The sequence below is a fragment of the Barbatula barbatula genome, assembly GCF_947034865.1.
Source record: "Barbatula barbatula genome assembly, chromosome: 9".
NCBI lineage: Eukaryota > Metazoa > Chordata > Actinopteri > Cypriniformes > Nemacheilidae > Barbatula > Barbatula barbatula.
Window position 1 is genome coordinate 22,917,011 of NC_136772.1, and position 21,549 is coordinate 22,938,559.

Below are 21,549 nucleotides of genomic sequence, written 5' to 3' on the forward strand. Positions count from 1 at the left end.
ACAGCATTGTGAGATAAAACCCCACAGGCACGTGTTTGTGTTTTAATCCATGTATTTCAAGCTGCCAGTACACACAATATAGTCATTGGAATCAATACACCACGGGACATATCCTCTCATCAAAAGTATGAGTATTAAGATTTACCCCAGCTAGCACACGCAACGTTACGTCTGCTAAACATCCGGACAACATCTGCTAAACATCTTAGAAAGAGCAGTTTAACATCCATTCTAAATCATAAACATCTTGCAGACATCTTATTAACGTCTATATAACATCTGATAGCAGACATGTCCGACACTTATTCCAGATTAGCAAACTATATCTTCCAGATGTAAATGCAAACGTCGAAAAGACATCTTCCAGATGTCGTGTGCTATTAGAGACAGACAAAAATACATTTGTAACTATATATTTAGCATGTAAAATAATTACCCTTTTTACTTGTGTTGCAAAGAAATACAATGGTAGCATTGTGTACTTCAAAGTACTTTATATTATGTATGTAATCATTTATTTCAATACCTATCCTTGAATGGTCTCGAAGGTCACTCGTGTATTGAGTGGTCTTTAGGTCGTACTTGGGATGTTGGTACTTTCTCAAAAACAATGTATCTGACATCCTATAAGACAAGGCACGAATACAAAATAGTTTTTCAGCGATTTGTATTTTCAGGAAGTTTTTATAAGATCGCTTGACAAATCACAAAGACGATTTCCTTCATTCTTGAGAAGTCTTCATGACAAGTGTTCCCGTTGTTTTCATGACAAGGCACAGCTCCTCGGTGTCTGCTAGACTGATGATGAAAGGAGATAAGGTTTCCGGTATTTGCTCTGCATCCACACTCTGTGCATCACCACCTTCTTTCCTCTGTTTACCTGCAGCCTTCTGTCTTCTAAATTCTGAAGCTCTTCCAAACCAGCATTAGAGAACAAATTATGAACCTCATCTGTCAAACAAAACAGAGCTTCATGGACAGGGCCTAACAACCAACATGCAATATGAATACAAGAAACATTTCTACCTTTTGTGAAGAAATACACACAGGTTCCATCTTGACGTGTATAGAAATTGTCAGACAAACACTGACCTATAGAAAGGAGACATTCATGTGTATACAAGCATTAAAAAACACAATCAAGTTTTATCGGATTACACAGACTGGTACTGTAAGCCCTTCACATTGACACCAAACAATAGGTCGAAAAACAGCATTTCTTATGAATCCGTTAAGACAAAATCACCTTTTTTAAATCTCAGTTGTGACAGATCATATCTGCCGTAATCTCTGAACAATATGATTCCTCCATGCTTCATGCATCCAGCCAAACTATTCACCACACCTTGAGCTCTGAAAAAGGAAACAGAGTTAATCTTATTAAAGTAAGAGTTCCTCCAAAAATGAAAATTCTGTCATCATTTAACCACCCACTGGTCATTTTAAACCTGTCACAAAATTGTGAAAAGTGCAAAACAACAAATAGTAAAATAATCAATAAAATCCAGTGCAAACATTAGTTGAATTTCTAACAGTACGGACAAAGGTAGCAACACTTTTCACATCATCCATAGAGAGACGATATAGTTACAAAGAGCAGACAGACTGAAATTCCAGCTCAATGGAAATATGTCTGCACTTAATTCCCTTGGAGGTGAGTTACGGTAAAATATGCAACTGACTATGTCAAACACTTACACATGGTTCATTTTCCATGACACCTTTCAAAGAGCTGGCTTACTGTTCTTGGCCCAGTGTTTATATTTGAAGAGATCTCCAGTAATCCCAAATTGACCCGGAATCACAACTTGCAAAGCTACAATTCATGTTTGTGACATTTAATTTATACAAATCTAAGGATTTAGACCTTGTGCCTTTGATGAATTAAAATGAACCCCACAAGAAAGAAACACAAACACGGTGAAGAAACCTGTTCATTTGTTGATAAAAAGTTAATATCATGTTTCTGTTTATTTAAAGTGAGAAATTATTTACACTGTGTGCTGATTCCTGCCTGGCTAAAGAATACCACAGTAAGATAAATGTGAAACGGTTGCTATAACAAAGGAAGTAATAGTAGTAGTTATGGACAGTTGTGTGGGTGCTGTATCAGGTGCATGCTGGGAGAGTACTGTATGCTAGGGCGTAAGTTAATAAATAAGTGTGTGTGACTTGAACATACCGTGCTGGGTGGATGGCAGAGAGCACAAAGACGACCAAAATAATGTCCAGACTTCTAGGAGGGAAGGGAAACGGGGATGTTGTGTCACAAATGTCCCGCACAAACGCGTGACACAATGCAGGGTCATAGTCTGGGTGCTCCTTTAAGGAAAAAAACATGCCATTGTTGTCACATCTTTAAGGAAAAGTTCACCCATTCTTATATTTGCACCGTATCTGTGATGATGTCATTTTTTTGAATAAGGCAGTGTGTAACATTTTTGAGCTGCAATAGAGAGGAAGATTTTCAATGAATGCTGGGGCAGTTTAGTGTGTGCCAAAATATTGTGGACATTGTATCACGATAAAACTATTTTCATTTTATTATTTTTATATCGTTTATTATTGCTCAACCTAAATTATATAAAGTTTGAAATTGAATATAGTTTATATAAAATACATTTTTTACTGTCGGATTAGAGGTATTGCGTGCCAAGACAAGCCCATTTACTCTGACTTTATTTCTTTCAGAAAATGTACCAATCTAGTATACTAAATTGTTTAAAAGCAGAATTTTAAGTAAGCAGAAGCTTTCAACCAATTTTAAAGAACATACTGATGGCAGCGAAATGACTTTTGTATGGATAGCTTTCGGCATGCAGTGAATGTCATTTCCCCCTTCATCATCATGCAGTTACTGGCATATGAAGGAGGTCTCTGAATACCAAAAAGCACCAAGCACCGCGAAACAGATCCACCCCCACACGACCAATCAGCTGCCATTAAAACGGATCCTCATCTTCATCCATTCCCAAAGCTTTCACTAATGTCTGGGATGCGTGTGGGCTCTGTGTGACGTACTGGCAGGTTGGTGACAAGTATAATTATTCATTTAGAAGCAGACACGTGTGACACTGATTTACCTGGACAAGCTCAATAGCTTGAGATGAAAAGTCACAACAGTACAGAAATGCCTTACTGCCCCTGCAGATTGACAACAGAGCTCAGTGAACACAATGCCAACACACCAATGAAAAACTTTAAAGCATTGGAGTCTACTGACAAAGACTACACCCTTGAATTGAAAAAACTTTCTGTAAATAAAATCTAAAAATAAACAAGTTACCTGATGGTGTTGATGATGGGAAAAACACTGTTACCTGCACCACAGCCTACCTGCACAAAACACAATGCCTTTCAGTCTTTTCACTGCACAAGGAAAATATTACTTTTATGTTATATTTGTGGCACTAAAGAAATGGCATATAGGAAAGAGAACCTCTAGTATTCTAAAGTCAGCATGCTGTCCAGGGAATGAGGCACAGGTTGGAGGACTGGAACACCAGTCCTGACTTTTCTCTGAGCTACAAATGCCGCCAACCTCTGGAGGAAGTAACTCTGGGAATTCTGTGAAGAGCCAGCTCCGGTTTCGGAAGAACTTGCCATGATGCATCCCATAAAATCTGTCCCAATATTTATTCGCGTCTCTGTCATATTTGGCTGATGGGACACACCAAAAAAACACAGGATTACGAGTGACATGCTTCAATGTATTTTACTTATTTCATGCATTTTTAGGGGGGTTCTGAATACAAACGTTGCTCTTCTACAGGGATCTTATGTTTAGAGTTTTCCTCTGCCTTCTGCTGGGCTATCTCTCTCTCCTCATCAGTCCAATGCACGTGATCCCTGAAGCACAACGGAAGAACAAGAATTCATTTCAGTAAACCGATGCTTTTCCATTTATTTCACTGAAGATATTATCTAAGTGGACAATAAATTCCGTTTATAGTCAACAAATTGGATGATACACAAACATAAATAAACAGACATTATATGTCTATAAACATTTTCCTATATTACATAGACCGGCACATGTTGTTACTTCCTTTCTCTGTCACCAAAAGCTTTCTGCAGTTGCATTAATACCACGGTGCAATTGGTATGGTGACCTATCATGTACCCGTGGTATTAACAACCAAGGTAGAATAATTGTATTTTCTTTGGCACTCTATGTAAATGTTCTATAACAAAATCATGTCACGTGTCAACGACAACCATGTACCACATGTTATGCCGAAAGACGTCATCGGGGTTAGTAAGGATCCTTCCGCCCAAGGGGGCCGGTGGTCTTCCTCCACTGTAAAACCTGGAGGGAATGCATCTCACGGCACGGACAGTCAGCTTCAAGAATGTTCTCATCTCTCCACATTCAATTTAACTGGCACTATGAGAGAATAAAAACAAATAAAGACACCTTTAAAGTAAAAGAACTGCATATCCCAGCATGCAACAGTTACGTCAGCGCACGTTAACCCGGAAGCTTCTTTAAAAACGTTTGAAAAGTGCAAAACAACCACAACAGAAGTCGGATCATGTTTGTGTGAATTTAACACAATCTAGCCACGTACGGGATTGCGGAAATAGCTGACTTCGCGTTTTATACAAACTACGGAAAAGAACATTAGCATTGTAGCAAATATTGTGCGCTAAACCGTACATTATGCTTTGTTTACACACACAGTAGACGGCGCAATGTGTGCAAATAGGCTCATTTATGATGACTTCATTCACAAGAGGCGAATATTCTGCATTATACTAGTTAACGGTCTACTGTTGCGGTTCGTTGGATACGATATTTGACAACATTAGAGACGCTGCAAAGTCAGTATTTTAGAGAAGGAAGGATTTTGTTTACCCTGCTTCCGAATAGATGATACATGAGAAGAATAATCCGCTCAGGTTTATGGTAGTTCGTGTAATTTAGATGTTGTATCTTCCCCCATGTGGGCGCTCCCGGCTCGACGCGCGCAGCGCCACCGCGCGGGCAGTAAGAACAGCTGCAATCTCCTGTACTCAAGATCAAATGGAAACTCTTCCAATGACATTGGCAAATTACTTGGGTCAAATCTCAAGATACTTAGAAATATTATGCTTCAGGTGAGTATTAAACTGCGTTTTATCCAATTTACATTTGATTTATTAACGTTGTCGATGTTAAACAAATGTTACGTCATAGGATGATGCAGAATTTATAAAGGTTTGGAGCAAGACCTCCAAGTCCCTCATTTTTTATGAAAGTGGATGGATATACTTTGACAATTACAGGTGTTGTTACAGCAGGTACAGTTTACCGCCCGATCACTTGTCACTTTCTTTACCAACAACTTACAACGTAGCACTTTGTCATGTTCAAATGTTATAACTTGTTTACAGTCGTTGTTTGCCTTTCTCCTACAAATCCCAGCCTCTTGCCTCAGCCAGAGCTTCTGTATAGGCTCCCCAAAACAGAAAAGATTGAAGATGCGTTGTTGTGCCAGTGTCCTCTGGTGAGTCTGTCACTTTCCTTGTGCTATAAGTACGAACATGATATTTAAGTACACACTGGGACGGTGAAGAATAAGTCAGACGTTACACCTAGGTGTAATAATACAGACTTTCTTGAATGTAATGCAATAGCAGACACACAAAAGGTCACACGCCTTAATCGAGAAAAATCTGCAATGATGACATTTTATTTTTGCAGGACACCGTTTTGCCCAAAGCATCAGACCAGAAGCCATTTCTTTTGGCTCTAACGAAAGACTGGTTATATCGGCTCTCAGCAGAAACGGGGAAAACCCTAGAGCACGTCTATCTCTCCTCTCGTTTGAAATTCAGGTGAATACATTTACATTTTTACATTCAGTCATTTAGCAGACGCTTTTATCCAAAGCGACTTACAAAGAGTACGGGGAGCAATAGGTGATATGTCGTACAAAGAGCAATAGTACAATAGGTGCTAATACAAAGTTACTAGTTTCAACAAAAGCTAGACTACTAGCTGTCGAGAGAAAGAGAGAGAGGGTTTTAAATACTACTAGGTATATCACATCCAATTACAATCCCACGGAATTTTTTTTTAAAGACTAGTGGTTATAAAGCTGTGTTTTTACGGTGGGATATAATACACAGTATGTAACGCTTTTGAGTCTTTACATCGCGGACATGAGCGCACCTTCATCCATCATAGAGAGCATCCAGCCTCTGCTGTCATATTCGGGAATGAAAACGAAACCTACATTCATTTTAGTGACTGGCAACACTGCAGCAAGGTGGTTTAAAATAAACATAACCTTCTTGTTATTGTCCGCTGGTGTGGACATAAATATAGTTATAGTTACAGTTGTTGTACAGTATAGTTATCGTTATAATGTGTACGGCCCTTAATGCCGCTGTCTGTGGAAAAGTGTCTTGTTTTAATTTTTGTTGTCTCTTGACAGATCTTTGGGTTGGGACTCCTGCCAGGAGACGTTCTATGTCAAATCCACTCAAAACAAACAGACAGTTCTGGAACGACAGGTCAGGCATGATCTCTGCACATTACGTTTCATTTCATGTAACTGGCACTCAGTCTTTCTATCTTTTGCGTAGGCATGTGTCGATAATGACATCCTCATGCGCCTAGCCGTATTTCGAGTCTTTCCTCTGGATTTTGTGGGAATGTTGGAGATTAGTAAAAAAGTAAAAAGCGCATTAACACTTTAAACAGACAGCTCTGCATTCTTTTAAAATGAAATGGATGAATACAAAGGGATGTGTTTATGTGTAGATCTTTGGGAAAACAGCTGTGGATGTCCTGCTGTCACAGGGAGTGTTGGCTATATCACACAGCTCCAAACACGTCAAGCTTTACAGTTTCGAGTACATTCTTAAGAAGGTAAATGGGTTAAATTGAGTATTTATTTTTGTAGGACTGACTTTAACACTGTTTGTGCGGAGACGACGTCAAACCATTATTTCACATGTAACGTTCGGTTGTCTGTTTAGTTTAGAGTTGATAAACTGTCGCTGGGACAGCAGTGTGACATAAACGGCGTGAGAGGAGTCGTGGGAGAAGCTCCATTTGGCGTTCCAGTCAACATTCACATTCATGGTTATTCAATACTGTTATATCATACCAAAAACAAGTTTATATGACACATCTATATGACGTACGCATCGATTATTTATATTGCAAAGTTCATTTAAAGTGAGCTAATCACATGTGCTTCTCTACAGAATGTCCTCCTGTTTTGTTTGAGATGTCATACTTGGACAACGGGGTTCAGATTGGAGGTCATCCCTGGCACTACATCTACACCCCTAACCATAAGAGACATACAGGAACCCATCATATCTGCTCTATCACTGATGGAACGCTGGTGATTACTCTCTTTTGATACAAATTCATAAATATAGATTTAGATTCTTCAAAGAATCCCACACTGTTTGTTTACTAAAGCCTGGATAGGCAGTGACAGACCTAATATTTGAGCACAGGAACGTTGTCATTAAGAAAATAATGATGTGTATAGTTTACATTTGTGTAATTGCTAATGTTGGCCTAACGTCTGTGGTTTTGGCACTGAAAAGTCAAACTTTAAAAATACGCTTTGTACCTGAAAAGAATGAAAGTACTTTTCCAACGTTCTCAGTTTAATCCAGTGTATTCATCTGTACACCAGGCAAAAAACGGTGTCCAAGAGATGAGGTTTGACTCTTTGGAGGCAGACTGGATCTTTTTTCACCCAGATGACTCCGGCAGGATTGTTCATGCTGGGCCCAGCACAATAAAGTGAGCATCAATCATAAAACAATGTTTAGTCCTGAGTTAACAGCCCTGCACATATTCGCAATATAGCACGGCCGTAAGTGTACAGCTTATATTTATTATAGTTCGTTTTAATCTAACCTTTGAATGGGTCAAATAAAATGAATGAATTATTTTCTCAATTTTTCATACAGTGTTCTAAAGATCATGGCCGACCCAGGATGTGACTGGAAATATGAGATAGCCGCAGACTTCTCTATCACTGCAGCTCGTGACAATAATGTGAGTGTTTTCTTCATTAGAAGTTGTGTTTAATGTAGCAGCATTAGAATGCTGTTGGAATATTCTGGGACTTTTATTTTAAGCTTCATGTTTACATCATAACTATATTATTTTAAAGGTCCAGTGTGTAATATTTGAGATGATCTATTGATAAAAATGCAGTATAAAGAGCTTACACAATGAAACGTTATGTTTTTATTACCATAGAATGAGCTATTTCTATCTACATACGCCGTGGATCCCCTCGCATGTAATTCGCTGTGTTTTGTCAGCCGTCGTAGCATTTCGAAAGGGAGAGGTGGAGTTAGCGGTTGGTTGGTTGCAATTCGCAACCTTTCCGCTAGATATTACTGACTGGACCTTTAAAACCTCTAATGTCAGCATAAGAAATTGCCTACCTGATAGTAGGTGGAGGTGACTTTAGGGTGGTTTCTTCCTCAAAGGTACCTGAGGTGACCGTGACCTCGTCTGGACGCACGGTGAGGAGGAGATTCCAACTTCTAGACGATGACCCTGGACATGAGGTCAGTCTATCACACACTAATAAGAGAAAATCTCTCATGTTTGTGTGCTTTTTTTCACCCAGCAATTTTCTTTACAACAAGATAAAAACAGTGTGCTTTATTCACCGTCACATGTAACTATAGCCGAGGAATAGACATACGTTTGAAGGAACAGTTTACTCAAAAATTAAAAATGTGTCATCATTTTCTCGCCCTCCAGTTGTTACAAACCTGTATACATTTCTTCATTGTGCTGAAATCAAATGAAGATATTTTAATGAAAGTTTTGTTATTAAGCTGTTTTGAGTCACCATTGACTCTCATAGAAGGACAAAAGACCACTTGACTTAAGTTGATGCAGCTCACAACATAAGACTAAACGGAAGTAATAAAATCAATCAGATGAATATATTGAATAATAAAAGAAATGCCAAATAAAATAAAGTTGATGTTCTAAAATGATCGTTTTTTTATGCTTTTCTTTTGACACTTTAGACATTCAGGATGGTCAAATATGAAGATGAAATCGATCTGTTGGCTGTGGTAGAAATCACTGACACCGAGAATGAAGGGCAGGCCCATCTTCGTCTCCATGACAACAAGAACGGGGTTCTGATGAAGAGAGTTCCCCTTAAGGAACCCTGGGATGTGGTACGTGTTAACAGATGAAATGTTGTAGACGCCATTTATTTTAATAACGTTGTTCTAATTCGACATCCTCATTCTTTTTTCTAGACTTACAGTCACGAGGTGTACTTTGACAGAGACACTATTATTCACACCGTCCAAGATAAGAGCAACACCTTCAGCTGCCATGTTTATAAAATGAAAAGACGTTCGGATGAACCTTGAGTACAATTGTTGTTCATCTCTAGACGACTGTACGGCAAAAAACTTTGTTTTATTTTTCTGTGTTTTCAATGGAGGGTGATTCTGTGACGCATTTTGTATCACAAAATTATAAAATGGTATTCTAGAATAAATTATGACTAACCAACAGGCATCTTTCCTATTTGGACGGTCACCGCCGGACATTTTGAGAAAAACATCATTAGATGAAATATTTCTTACATTTTTATTTCAGAATGACTGAACGTCGGTTTTTCACTTTGGTTGTTATATTTAAACCTTTACTTGTAACTTCGAGTCTTTGGGCTCCTTTTCATTGTTGTGTAAGTGATTTATTTATTGTTGCATAAAGTGAATTGCGCAAGGAATGTCTGTCCGTGTTTGAAAACCTAGCGTGTTGTCTGTCTACTCTAGACATACACACTCTTCCGTGTCTCCCGTGCTGCCCAAGTAGTCTGCGAACTAGGATTTGAGACACGGACTCTTGTTTGGGTATGAAAGTGCAGATGCGATCAAGGCCTCCGACCGTGTGCTGCGCTTTCTGATCGCGATACTTTGGTGTCGCACGCCGCTTGCGAGGATGGAGAACAAGCGTTTTCTTGTTTTCTTCTCTCTGGCTTTAGCAGTCGGTTTTCTGTCCATTGTGATGGTTTTAATCTGGGTTTTACACTTCAGAGAGGGGCTCGGATGGGACGGAGGATCGGCGGAGTTTAACTGGCACCCGTTGTTAATGCTCATCGGCTTTATCTTTCTTCAGGGAATCGGTGAGAAGTTTCAGTGTTTGTATTTGCGGCAGATGCAACTTGTAACACGGCGGACACTTTGTAAAGCAACAATAACCTTTAACGTGTCTTGCAACAAAAAAAACCGGAACTTCAGCGTTTACGTAAGAAGACGGTACGTTAGATTGAGAGATTGGTTGCATTACTCTCGGAGTAGTCGGACAGTTCGTCCAAAACTTCCCGGTTTTACAAGTGACTATTGCGATATTTTTGCATCTTTGCGCGACACTTCGTTTTTAGTCGGTTGTTTTTAGATAAGTAGTGACTGTCTTAAAGCTTAGCGAGCTCTCGCACTCACATTGATAACATTGTGAAGAGTCTGTCGGGTTGGATCGGATCGGATCGCTGCTTTGGTTAGAAGAGATACAGCAGCGCCAGCGACCTCCACTGCGCATGCGCACTTCAAAGCAGCATATGAAGACTTTGGTTTCAAGTCATGTTTTTATTATGTTAGTTATGTGTATTTTTTGTTATTATGGCTTAAAAAAACTTTAGTTTGATTGAGATTCATTGGAATGCACAATAAAAAAACAAGATGTTTGAGTAATTTCTCATTTTGGAACCAAACTCTTTGTATATTTCGTCACGATGTCAACAGTTTATTACTGTTGTTCATTATTGTAATGTTGGTGTAGCTAATGCAATTTATTGTAATTTTATGCCGGAGCTGTATCAATTCTAGCCACAACCGATGCAGTTAACTTCAGGGGCTGCATAAACATATACTAAGTTAACTTAGTTAAAACGAACCTTGGGTATAGAGAGATGTAGCCTATGGCTAAATATATTAGCAATGTCGTTGACTTTATAAATGTGAAATACAAAAACTGGTTGTTAATTTTGGTTATTAATATGCGTGTTTGCATTGTCGCTGACCAACAATATTAAGATGTACACCAGAAAGTGTCTTTATTTTTATTTATTATTTAAGCATTATTTATATATAGCCGATCCTACAGCACCTTATATTTACTGAAGAACTGATTAGCGTGTCTGTGTTCAGTTTAGCTGCCGGTGCCTGCAACCATTTTACGTCATCGAAAAAGAACAAGGCGGCCTCCTTAGGTAAAAATGAGTATTACATTTAGGTTTTTTAAGAATTGAAATTATTTGATTTGTTTCTAACAACAAATACTAGTGTAAGGCTAATACAACGTATTAAGCCATACATCCCTCTATACACTGGGTTTTAAGACTGTGCTATTCTCAAAGACTAGCAAATAGTTAGGACTAATCGGCCTTACTTTTCATATTTCAATAAGACCAATCCACCTTCGTATTTACCTGATGTAAAGAAGTTATGAAAGAAATTAGCTGACTAAATTGTATAACTAGACTAAGCAGTTTATGCAACCGGCCCCAAGGTGTTTGTTTATCTGTCTGGCTATGGCTAATAATAACTTTTATATTTTAATAGATTTGTAGTAATATCAATTTACACCAATATGTATTCTATAATAATTGTATTAAATAAACAAATTGTTGGATTTTATTATGTTAGTTGTATCAAACAAAGCTATTTGTTGAACGGCTCCTGTAACTTTGTAGCGTTTAAGTTTAGCCGGATAACAGATTTTCCAAAATAAAATAATACTGGCGGCTAGACATACTTTAAACTTGCTAGTTGCTAGCTAATGTTGTTTACTTATTTCTTTAGCTTGTTATCAGAAATAATCAATACGGACTCTAGTCTTTTCCCATGTGTACCGGAAGTTACGTTTGGGCCACAAAAGCATGCATGTGTAGTTACGTTGTCATGTTGTCTTCTAGTAAACTAACGTGGTATTGAATATTTTCATTAGAAAACACTCTGTATGACAGTAATCCAATATAAATCCCTTTTTAATCAATGTCAATTCAGAGAAAGACACACCTGTCAAAAACAAGCATTCTTATAAAGGGACCAGTTAGTTATTAAACCAAACCTGAATTTTTTCTCCAGCGATTGTGGTGTACCGGCTGCCATGGACCTGGAAGTGCAGTAAGCAGAAGATGAAGTTTGTTCACGCCGGGCTCAATGTTCTGGCTTTCATTCTAGCTGTCATTTCTCTGGTGGCTGTGTTTGATTTTCACAATGCAAATAATATCCCCAACATGTACAGCCTGCACAGTTGGGTGGGACTGGCTGCTGTTATACTTTACTCAGCGCAGGTAAGATTTCACAGGTACATGTACAACCACACAAACAAATGTCCTACACTTTTGTAGGATTGTTTTTGCGGAATTGCATTTAGTCTGTTGTCACTGTTAATCTTTGTTGCATTTGTCGGAAGCAGTGAAAATGTTGCATGTCTGACCCTTTAAATTCAACAGGATTCATTTGCTGATGTACCTTTAAAGCAATGGACAGTGTATCGTCACTGTCCTTCTAAAACCTCGTACGTCCAAGTTGGCTGTTTTTCAGGAAACGGAAATCCACCTCACGTTTTAAATGATTACTGTGACGCGTGGTTATTTTTGTTTACTAAAATTAAATCTTTGAAAACGTCTGTGTTCATTGAGATCAAATAAAATATTGACCAAAAGATTATGGGAAAAACTTAAGGAAACATTTAAATGTTGCCTCAAAAAAAAATTGAAATAAGTTTAAAGCACTAAAGTTATAAATATACAACTAAAATTTAAATGAATTAATATTACATAGCAACATAAAAAATAAACAAATACGTTATAATATTACAAAAGCATATACCAAAATTGCAAAAACTAACTAAAATAACATTAAAAACTTATTTAAAATATGAACGAAAATAAAATGAAAACTGTGTTGTCAAGGTGGACAAGCACTTACTTGTAAAACCCAGTGACAAACATAAAGGGCGACTAGTAATAATGAATTTTTTCATAAAAGAAAATTCAAGCAGATACAATGTTTCAGCGGCGATATGTAAATGATCTCTGTGCAGTCATGTTTTGATGAGAAAGTAAGTTCTGTTTTTCCCTCAAAAGGGTCAGAAAGACACTGTACTGTGTTGTAATGTATTACATTGTAACTGTTGTTATTGTCCGAGCTCTCTGATGTTTTTTTAACTCTTTCGTGAATCAGATAGTTATGGGCATCGCTGTCTTCCTGATACCTGCGACTCCAATGTATGTGCGTGCTGCTCTAATGCCCGTTCACATCTATAGCGGTCTGTTCATCTTTACCAGCGTCATCGCCACAGCTCTCATGGGCATCACAGAGAAACTCATATTTGCCCTGTAAGTGGAGCTTGTCTGTGATAACCCTTTTAAGAGAATGTGATCATACGCCATAAAAAGTGTTTTTGTAACGGTCATTCTTGTCTTTTTTAAATGCCTCGCAGGAAAAATCCCGGTTATAAAGACTCCCCACCAGAAGCCATTTTGGTAAATGTTCTTGGTCTGCTGATTGTGGCTTTTGGGGGTCTGGTTCTCTGGATCGCTACTCGGTCCTCCTGGAAGAGGCCAAGTGAACAGGTCATGCAAACCCTGAGCGAGTCCAGCACAAGTCCAGAGGACATGAAAGTGGGCACTGCCGCAAGATCCGAGTCCAGTGTTGAGACTCGAAGACGTAACGGAAAAACAGAAGAATCTGAATAAAACAAAACAAGCGAACACAATATATTTTTCCAAAGCAATACTTTTATATATAGAAGAGCTCTTAGACTACACTTAGTATTTCCATTTAACCAGTGCTGAAATCCTTGTTATCGCAGAAGCCAAACGTATTTTGAGTTTATGAAGGGCATTTCAATCTGACAATTGTGTTTGTTCTGCTATTTTTAGACCTTATATTTGATCTAGAAGTTGTTAAATATTTTCACTATATCAAGACTCAACACATGTAATCGGTCTTAATAAAATCATTGCAGTCATAACCAGTGTAGTTCATTTGTTTGATTTAAAACACATTACACTTAGTTTGATAGGTTTGCAAATGTGTTCAAGTTTTTTTATTATCATTTGCTGTTAGAAGAAACCTTTTCCAATTTATAAAATGATCTGTATTTTTACGATTTATGCTTTTTTTTGTATTTACAGAATAATGTTTATTTTGGTGTGATGTTTTTTGTATAAAAGGTCAAAATCATTCTTGTTTTTGCAGTTTTCCTCTTAAATAATGATGCTGTCAGAGGAACTTCCAATAAAATGTTTTGTTTCTTGTCAAACTCTTATCTTCTGCTGTTTGTTTGTTAAATGACCTATAGCTTGAACAAATATGCTGATCTTTCATCCGTTTGTCGATAAAAGAAGACAGTAGGTTTAAACAGTCAGCTAAAAAAGAAAAGTGTATGTCTTGTGGCCCTAAGAGAATGAAACGAGATTTGTCTCCAAAATCTGTTAAAATGCAAACCAACAGAGTTCAAAGCCACCAGATATTTGACAAATCTCTGAACTTATCAGTAGTAGTTTACAGCTCCAGCTGATGCATTTCAGCTAATCGATGTACGTTTTTACCAGTAGCGTCTTTCTGTTTATTTCCCCTGCCTGAGATTCCCATTTACAGTTACTGAAAGACATAAAAAATAGTCTTTGGCAAGTCCATGCACAGTTGGCATCTTACTACAAAATTGCGAGACAAAATAAATTAACTGCATTGTAAAATATTTACAAACAAAAGCAAGACAATTCAGTCTTGGCATCCCATGCATCTTTCAAAAATATACAAGCTTTTTTTTAAGGGAGAAGTTTCAGGCCCAGACATAATCCAAGAGTTGACGCTGTTATTTCTCGTTCATCAGAAACTTCATGTCAATCTTATATTTTGTGATGTCTCCATTCAACAGTCTCAGCCGTCTCCGAAACCTTCCCAATCAGAGATGCCTGATGTAAATGGTCCGCAGCGGATGCAGAGACAGTCTCAAGAGTAACTCTCGTTCTCGTCCCACGTCGTCTTCCACTGCTTCTTCTCGAAGGGATCCAACATGACCTTTCCGTCTTTCAAGAGGCGCGTCTCCTTACGAATCCTCACCGCGTGATATTTCGGAACGCTGTCTTCATATTTCGAGCGTTTGAAAAATCCACACTGACGGGAAAAAAACAAAGAGACACATATTAAAAAAACCAAGCGTCGCTTTGAAATGAAATGCGAAAACATCACTCTGCGTTTCAGCTTTGCGCAACAAGAAACAGTGAAGGACAAGACATGCTTGGCAGAACAGCACATTTAGAAGCACATCCATCCACTGGGGATTGACAAAAATACACAACAAAAGTCAGCGCCACATGGTCTGGAAAGAGCGTGTCTTTCCCGTCCTTTTGTCAAAGCAAAAGATGAGTTAGTGAATAGTTAGGCCACACGTCATGCAGACACGAACTCTGCTGCAGCGGTCGTGTTTTACCCTGGTGAGGAGAACTAGGCCTCAGTGGACAGTTTGTCTTTATCTGAAGGCTGAGCGTGAATCTCAGCTTTGTGAAATGCGGCGTCATACTCGTCCTTCTTGGCCCGCTTGAAGAAACCGCACTACAGAGGGGGCAAATTCAGGGGTCATTGCAGACATGTCACGTTAAGGTTTGAACTAAAGACACAGATACACTTAGACACTAAACCAGAGCCAGGAGGTGAATGCACCGGAAGTGTTCGCGCCGCCATGTTTGTATGCTCCGAGGCCACTCTAAAAGTGTCTAATTGCATTAGACTTCAAATCAAGTAGCAATAATTTCAATTGTTACCTTGAATGTTATATGTTTTGCTGTTTTTTCACCCACTGGTGTCATGGTTAGTAAGTATATAAATGTAGTATATCACCATTAAAGGGAGAGTTCACCACAAAAATGAAACCTGTCATCTGTCTCACCCTCGCATTGTTCCAAACCTGTAAAAGTGTCTTTGTTCTGCTGAACACAAAATAAGATATTTGGAAGAATGTCTGTGTAGCAAACAGATCTCATCCCTCATGTATTGCCATAGTAGGGACAGTTATGAGATCTGTTTGGTTACTGACATTCTTCCAAACATCTTCTTTCGTGTTTAGACCAGAAAGTGGTCAAATTTGCCTTTACTTTACTTAAGAATACTATGTATTGTTTATAAATGCTAAATCTATTAATCTTGTCAAAAGATTTGCTGAAACGTACTCACGCTAACATAAAAAAATCGCCAATTGTTTTGGTCTTTTTAGGTATTCTGGTGCCTCATACAATGACATCAATACACAACGTGTCCAAAGGTAGGAGCCACTGAATATGTTTGTTGCTCTCTAGAGCATAATGGATAAATACATCAAACTATATATTAAAACAGAATGAAGAGGACCCCCTACATCGTATAATTATTCCAGCATTACAACTTTACATCGATCGGAACAACCGAAGACGAGAGAAATGTTCAAACATTTCCAACACAAAATGTCTCACCGGATCACTCACAGCGATGTAACTGACTTCTTTAATCTGTTTTATATTTACCTTCCAGAGTAAGAGAACCAGTAGAGCCAGCATTAAGATTCCAGCTAATACGGCCACAAGAATGATCCACCAAGGAACTCCGCCGAACGGAGCGACCGTTGTCTCGGGAAACACGGTCAGTTTCACCTGAGCATGAACGGTAAGAATTCATTAGCGATGGAAAAACACGGTAAGCATTACGCAAACAATATATTGCTATAATAATCATATTTTATGCTCGAATAGTAATACGGTTCGCATACAATCTGATTCAGGGTAGTGAACTGCCAAACCAAAGAGTGACTGGCTCCACGCACATCACAATTGAACAAAAATGTAACATCGTAACCCACTTTTGTGTAAAAGAACTTACAGTTTGCAAGTATCATTGTTCGTAGAATCTGTGTTATAGTAAGAAAGGCGTCGACAGTACCTGTGTCGCAGGATTCTTCATCACAATGTTGGTGGCAGAAACATCCAGACTTATGGAAGCTTTCACCACGATTTCAAGGTAATTGTAGTTTGAATAATCCTGTTTCACAGAGAACATTTGTAACATACTTGGACAAATATCACTTCGAGTAAACACAATGGTACTTCCATATCCTTACTTCAAGAAAAGTTGAATTCCACAGGCGTGCTTTCAAAACGATGGTCGCGCTGCTGTCCAATCCCTGTAGGGGACATTTGATCTCCACGCATTTGGCATCTCCTGTGCATGACTTTATAAGAAAGACAAGTTCACTACAGAATTCCTTTTGGTCCTGTTGTTTCTAAGAAGCCGAATTCACTTCAAATGCAAACGAATAAATCTCATTACCAGCGTCTTGTGCTTGCGTGTGTCAGCGAAAAGAGATATTTTACTCCCTTCGGACGGCTTCCTCTCCTCAAGTTCTCGCTTGCTTCTGGTTGATCTGGACTCCTGAAAGTACGGCACATATTTGTGACCTAATTTTGTTAAAGTTATCCATTTGGTTGAGCAAGAACAGCTCTGGAATCACGTGTTACCTCACTAAGTGCGAGAGGGTTTATCTCTTTCTCAGGTGAACAGGTGACTAACTGCAGGCCTCTGGTGTTGATCGCCATCAGATACAGCAGCCATTTTCCCAAAGAGCTGTCTCTGGGCCACTGGATGTTCAGAGAGGCCGTTCCAAATGACTTCAGCGGCTTCCCCAAGTTGATCACCTGCAAAAGCCGAAATAATCTCATTCAGGGTTTTAAGTTTAATGCTACGTATTTAGCAATCTTAGCATATCGTTTTCATTTCTCAGCTATATTGAAGCATTTACTCTGAATTCATATTCAATCAAGCTGCCAATGTCCTTCTCTGACTTCATGGAACTCTCGCCTCTGATTTGACCTCCGAAATTGACCTGAGATGGTCTGGCCAACCTGCACAGCAACAAGACGACACAAACAACAATCAGACATAAACCTTCGTACTGATATGCGAAAGCATGTTACACTAGTAATATCTTTTGGATTTTAGCATCTTTAACGTATCCACTCTTTCCCCATCAAAAATGTTTTCATCAAAATGACTTTATTCAGTCCCCACAGGATTGTATGGAGACTGCCAAAAATGCTTAATTTTGAAGCGGCTTTATTCAAATTGTGCGATTAAAAACTGTGCGAAAAATGTATACAAATACTACTTAAATTGGAGTTTCTTCAAGTTTTTCTTTCAAACTACCACCTGTTATAACATCTATGCATTTTCTATCATTTAAATGAGCAGGTGAATGTTCATTGACATCGAAATAAACATGAGAACTTTCTTAATAGATCAGATGGCTTCATGTTGTTTCTAGGTGTGTTTAAGAGCGTGACACACACATCGGTGAGGCTGTCTTGACTCATAGCCACTAGCCAGCAACCTTTAGCCAAAAAAAACGTAACGGCTAATGCACGCCTTCAGCGGATCAAAGGAAAGGAGATCATAGGCTAGTTTTCGTCAATAGACGGCAATGGATGTTAACACATTGTAAGTGTTACAGACCCTTCTATAGTATATCTGCTTGACTTTTGGAGCAGGGTTTGGCCGGAATGTGCGATGTGATGACGTCACATGGCGCATCTTTGGCCAAATCTGCAACATTTTCTACATTTTTGGCAGAGTTTGTTAAATTCTGCGATCACAAAATCCCGTTTTAATAATCTTGTGTCTCTTAAAAGTTACAGATGAAACGCAATCTCAATATAAAATGAAAGAATAATGAAATTCTTCTAAGAGCCAAATACCATTTTCATCTGACAAAGCATGTTCCAGTAGATTAGGAAAAAAGTGCCTACCCTTGCACAGACAGCAGAAGTTCGATCACAACTCTGGCCTTTGCCTTCACTTTGCCCATCCTTTCCTGTGAACTCGTCCTGCATGAGAACATTCACATCAACCCACATTCAGCATACAGTTACTAACTGTACACTCTTAAAAATAATGGTGCTTAAAGGTTCTTGACTACGACGCCATAGAAGAACCATTTTTGGTTTTCTAAAGAACCATTTAATTCTTACCTTTTTAAATATGAAGAACCTTTTATAGCCTTTTGTGAAACAGAAAAGTTCTTCGGATGTTAAAGGTTCTTTATGGAGCCATTTAGGCAAAAGAGGTTCTGCTATGGCATCGTGTGTAACTCCATGCTACTGTAGCAGTTACACGAAAACATCGGTGTAAGCTTCAAACGAACAGTGATTAATATCATATCGTGGTATGATATCAGACTTACGTTTCCAGCTGAAGGTCGATCTCAACCTCTTTGGTGTCAAGGGATATCTTGCCGGTGCTCAGTATGATGTAGAACGTTACCTACAAAAACATTAACACGTGAACGGGAAATATGGACAAAACACGCGTTTATGGCGTGTTTGGAAAATTGACTGACCTCTGAATCTCGTTTGAATGGGTTTCCCAGCTCACAGTCTGTCAGAGACCCGTTCTGATTGGCCACACAGATCACATGCTTATCCTATAGAAAAACAGGCATTGCTTCCCATCAGTCTCCAAAATGAGTCATTTCAAAAGGCAAACAGAAAGTTTGTTTAAGACACTCACTGTAGTTCGAAGAGATCTGAATCCAGAGTACGACAGAGATTCATCAAAGTGCGCCAGCAGTTTGGCTTCGTGAGCGTCATCTCCATTCCTGTTCTTCACTGTGACCTCCAGAGCGATATCTTTCTGATCGCTTAAAGTGATCACCGGAACGCCGTTCTCTCTAAATGACCAATCAAACATTTCTCACTATCACACTTTTAAACCACAGAAAAAACAGTCAATGCACCATACAGAGTTTGTTTGGCAAAACGTGTTGATTTACGGCTACACACAGCGGCAGTGGAGGGAACACATCCTGGTTGGTCTCCCTGTAGCAGAATCTGTACTTGAGGTGTAAGTTACTCTGACAGATGTTATCGATGCCGCAGCCCTCCTTCAAGAAGTTCACCTGGACCACAAATCAAATCTTTCCTTTAGATGTATTCGTGTACTGAACCCGCCCAATACTTCCCAAACAAACATCATTATGAAAGGCGATGCATTTTAGAAATAGCATTCCAAACTGTACGCACCTCAGTTAAGGTCTTATTGGACACGGTGGAGTCCAGTATTGGCACTAGTTCTGGCAGGGAGCTCTGTCTTTTCCCTCTCTTGGCACTTTGTATGGCCACAAAGACCTCGATAGGAACTGCTCTCAGCTTATCTATGATGCCTTCCTGAAAACCATTACATACAGATCCTACTCAAAATATACATTGCTAATAATAGCTCAGAGAACGTCTGTTAAATATGACATAAAGGAAAGCCGCCATGATCAGAGTAGTTTACCAAAGAAATTAAATTGGACGAGCATCCCAGAGGCCCTCCGAGGCAGTGCAAGACATACTATTTATGTTTAAAAAGAATATTATTGGAAAATGAATAATCGTTTCGCTAAGACAACATCCGTGTTTATCGGCTGGTGTCGCGTAGAGCCTTTTGAATCTGGACCTTAACAAACAGCCCCCCGTTGAAATCCAAAATATAGATAAGACTATTTGTTTTCGACAGAAGAATTGAACACACAGAAGGCTTGAATGACACTTGGGTGATTGAATTATGACGGCATTTTAATTTGATAGTAAACTACTCCTTTAAAGACGCAAACGACCTTTACTTACTTGTAGTCTGAGTTTGGTCTTGTGACAAGCTTTTTTATTCTGTCCCCGTAGCTCCAAAGTGCCAGACGACTGGAAGTCCTGATCCATGTCGCTCTTCTCCAGAAACACAACTCTAGATAGGAGTCCCAGCTTTCTGCGGTACCACTCTGCCTCGAATGTGTAGGCAATGGCTAGAAGACAAATAAATACGTAAAATGTGTGAGATTTACACCATTCTGTTCACTCCTGAACACAGTGATCACAAAGTGTTTGTCAACCAGGAAGTCGGCTCACTAGGGGTCTCAACAAACTTCCAAGGGGACCTCAAGATGGCCTCAGCATCACTAAATTTAAAAACCCATCCGCAGAATAGCTTTAAATGCATTTTCTCACACGAGAATATAAACAGACTTACTGAGTTTTGGGTTATAGGTGGGGAGGTTTGCTTTGTATGAGAAACAAGCTTCCACAGTCAAGCTGTGTAAAAATACAACATGATGAAAATGAATGTTCGTGATGTTCAAAGTGTGCAGCACATGATTCAAAATATTTTCTAAGCTCCAAATACCAAATGCTGTTGCCGCATGTTTTCTGCATCAAGTCGATTTCTTTCGGTGTGACCTTGACTTCTGTCTTGATGCTAATAACCGGTTTGGACCTACAGACGACAGGGATGTTACTACACGTCAGATAAAGCGTAAATGGCCTAGACACGAGAAATGACCGGTCAGTACCTGTATATGAAAGCGGCATCAGACAGAGAGCCCACGGCAAGATCAGGATAAGAGTTTTGATCTAGGTCCATATTTCCAGCCAGAGAATAGCCAAACATCTTAATGTTGTGCTGTCTGCCCTCCAGTATCTGCAAAGGTGTTTTTGCTACAAGTGTAAGTATCTATGAAATACAACTGTATCACATCTG

General features: G+C 38.9%; 4 protein-coding genes across 13 annotated transcripts in view; 2 read left to right on the forward strand and 2 right to left on the reverse strand.

Moving 5' to 3' along the window:
- On the reverse strand, positions 1 to 10,552 carry mettl8 (methyltransferase 8, methylcytidine). Of its 5 annotated transcripts, none has more exons than XM_079463912.1 (11): positions 10,447 to 10,552; positions 8,413 to 8,527; positions 4,226 to 4,387; positions 3,758 to 3,849; positions 3,440 to 3,660; positions 3,287 to 3,336; positions 3,084 to 3,144; positions 2,183 to 2,322; positions 1,247 to 1,353; positions 1,027 to 1,092; positions 1 to 951 (listed from the first exon to the last, which is right to left on the reverse strand). In XM_079463912.1, the coding sequence occupies exons 3-11, from the start codon at positions 4,360 to 4,362 to the stop codon at positions 794 to 796; spliced, it is 1,032 nt and encodes a 343-aa protein (XP_079320038.1). In that variant the 5' UTR covers positions 4,363 to 4,387; positions 8,413 to 8,527; positions 10,447 to 10,552; the 3' UTR covers positions 1 to 793. The 5 variants fall into 5 exon arrangements, with proteins under 5 accessions (XP_079320038.1, XP_079320039.1, XP_079320037.1 ...); XM_079463913.1 differs by having other exon boundaries at positions 8,413 to 8,554; positions 10,447 to 10,524; XM_079463910.1 differs by lacking the exons at positions 8,413 to 8,527; positions 10,447 to 10,552 and adding an exon at positions 4,859 to 4,989 and having other exon boundaries at positions 45 to 798; positions 881 to 951.
- dcaf17 (ddb1 and cul4 associated factor 17) lies at positions 4,458 to 10,693 on the forward strand. Of its 3 annotated transcripts, XM_079463900.1 has the most exons (15): positions 4,519 to 4,824; positions 4,975 to 5,100; positions 5,180 to 5,283; positions 5,408 to 5,489; positions 5,687 to 5,820; positions 6,423 to 6,501; positions 6,574 to 6,663; positions 6,752 to 6,859; positions 6,970 to 7,075; positions 7,201 to 7,343; positions 7,647 to 7,756; positions 7,927 to 8,014; positions 8,458 to 8,538; positions 9,013 to 9,168; positions 9,253 to 10,693. In XM_079463900.1, exons 2-15 carry the CDS (start codon positions 5,092 to 5,094, stop codon positions 9,367 to 9,369), a joined length of 1,407 nt encoding a protein of 468 aa, XP_079320026.1. In that variant the 5' UTR covers positions 4,519 to 4,824; positions 4,975 to 5,091; the 3' UTR covers positions 9,370 to 10,693. The 3 variants fall into 3 exon arrangements, with proteins under 3 accessions (XP_079320025.1, XP_079320027.1, XP_079320026.1); XM_079463899.1 differs by having other exon boundaries at positions 4,458 to 5,100; XM_079463901.1 differs by having other exon boundaries at positions 4,467 to 5,100; positions 5,377 to 5,489.
- Positions 9,846 to 14,371, forward strand: cybrd1 (cytochrome b reductase 1). 2 transcript variants are annotated; one of them, XM_079463916.1, is made up of 5 exons: positions 9,846 to 10,130; positions 12,091 to 12,145; positions 12,251 to 12,299; positions 13,195 to 13,349; positions 13,454 to 14,277. In XM_079463916.1, exons 1-5 carry the CDS (start codon positions 9,947 to 9,949, stop codon positions 13,707 to 13,709), a joined length of 699 nt encoding a protein of 232 aa, XP_079320042.1. In that variant the 5' UTR covers positions 9,846 to 9,946; the 3' UTR covers positions 13,710 to 14,277. The 2 variants fall into 2 exon arrangements, with proteins under 2 accessions (XP_079320042.1, XP_079320041.1); XM_079463915.1 differs by having other exon boundaries at positions 9,849 to 10,130; positions 12,091 to 12,299; positions 13,454 to 14,371.
- The window catches only part of itga6a (integrin, alpha 6a), a 19,347-nt gene continuing 11,536 nt past the window's right edge, over positions 13,739 to 21,549 (reverse strand). The window contains exons 9-26 of one of the 3 annotated variants that reach the window (XM_079463895.1): positions 21,362 to 21,489; positions 21,196 to 21,285; positions 21,043 to 21,104; positions 20,649 to 20,818; positions 20,061 to 20,204; positions 19,821 to 19,936; positions 19,549 to 19,708; positions 19,379 to 19,462; positions 19,223 to 19,302; positions 18,789 to 18,866; positions 17,786 to 17,888; positions 17,505 to 17,681; positions 17,317 to 17,418; positions 17,108 to 17,218; positions 16,930 to 17,028; positions 16,518 to 16,643; positions 15,452 to 15,573; positions 13,739 to 15,135 (exon numbers count right to left, since the gene is read on the reverse strand). In XM_079463895.1, the coding sequence (XP_079320021.1) occupies positions 15,466 to 15,573; positions 16,518 to 16,643; positions 16,930 to 17,028; positions 17,108 to 17,218; positions 17,317 to 17,418; positions 17,505 to 17,681; positions 17,786 to 17,888; positions 18,789 to 18,866; positions 19,223 to 19,302; positions 19,379 to 19,462; positions 19,549 to 19,708; positions 19,821 to 19,936; positions 20,061 to 20,204; positions 20,649 to 20,818; positions 21,043 to 21,104; positions 21,196 to 21,285; positions 21,362 to 21,489 (1,938 nt within the window). In that variant the 3' untranslated portion in view covers positions 13,739 to 15,135; positions 15,452 to 15,465. The remainder of the gene's footprint in view (positions 15,136 to 15,451; positions 15,574 to 16,517; positions 16,644 to 16,929; positions 17,029 to 17,107; positions 17,219 to 17,316; positions 17,419 to 17,504; positions 17,682 to 17,785; positions 17,889 to 18,788; positions 18,867 to 19,222; positions 19,303 to 19,378; positions 19,463 to 19,548; positions 19,709 to 19,820; positions 19,937 to 20,060; positions 20,205 to 20,648; positions 20,819 to 21,042; positions 21,105 to 21,195; positions 21,286 to 21,361; positions 21,490 to 21,549) is intronic. The other 2 variants (XM_079463896.1, XM_079463894.1) reach the window with 2 other exon arrangements.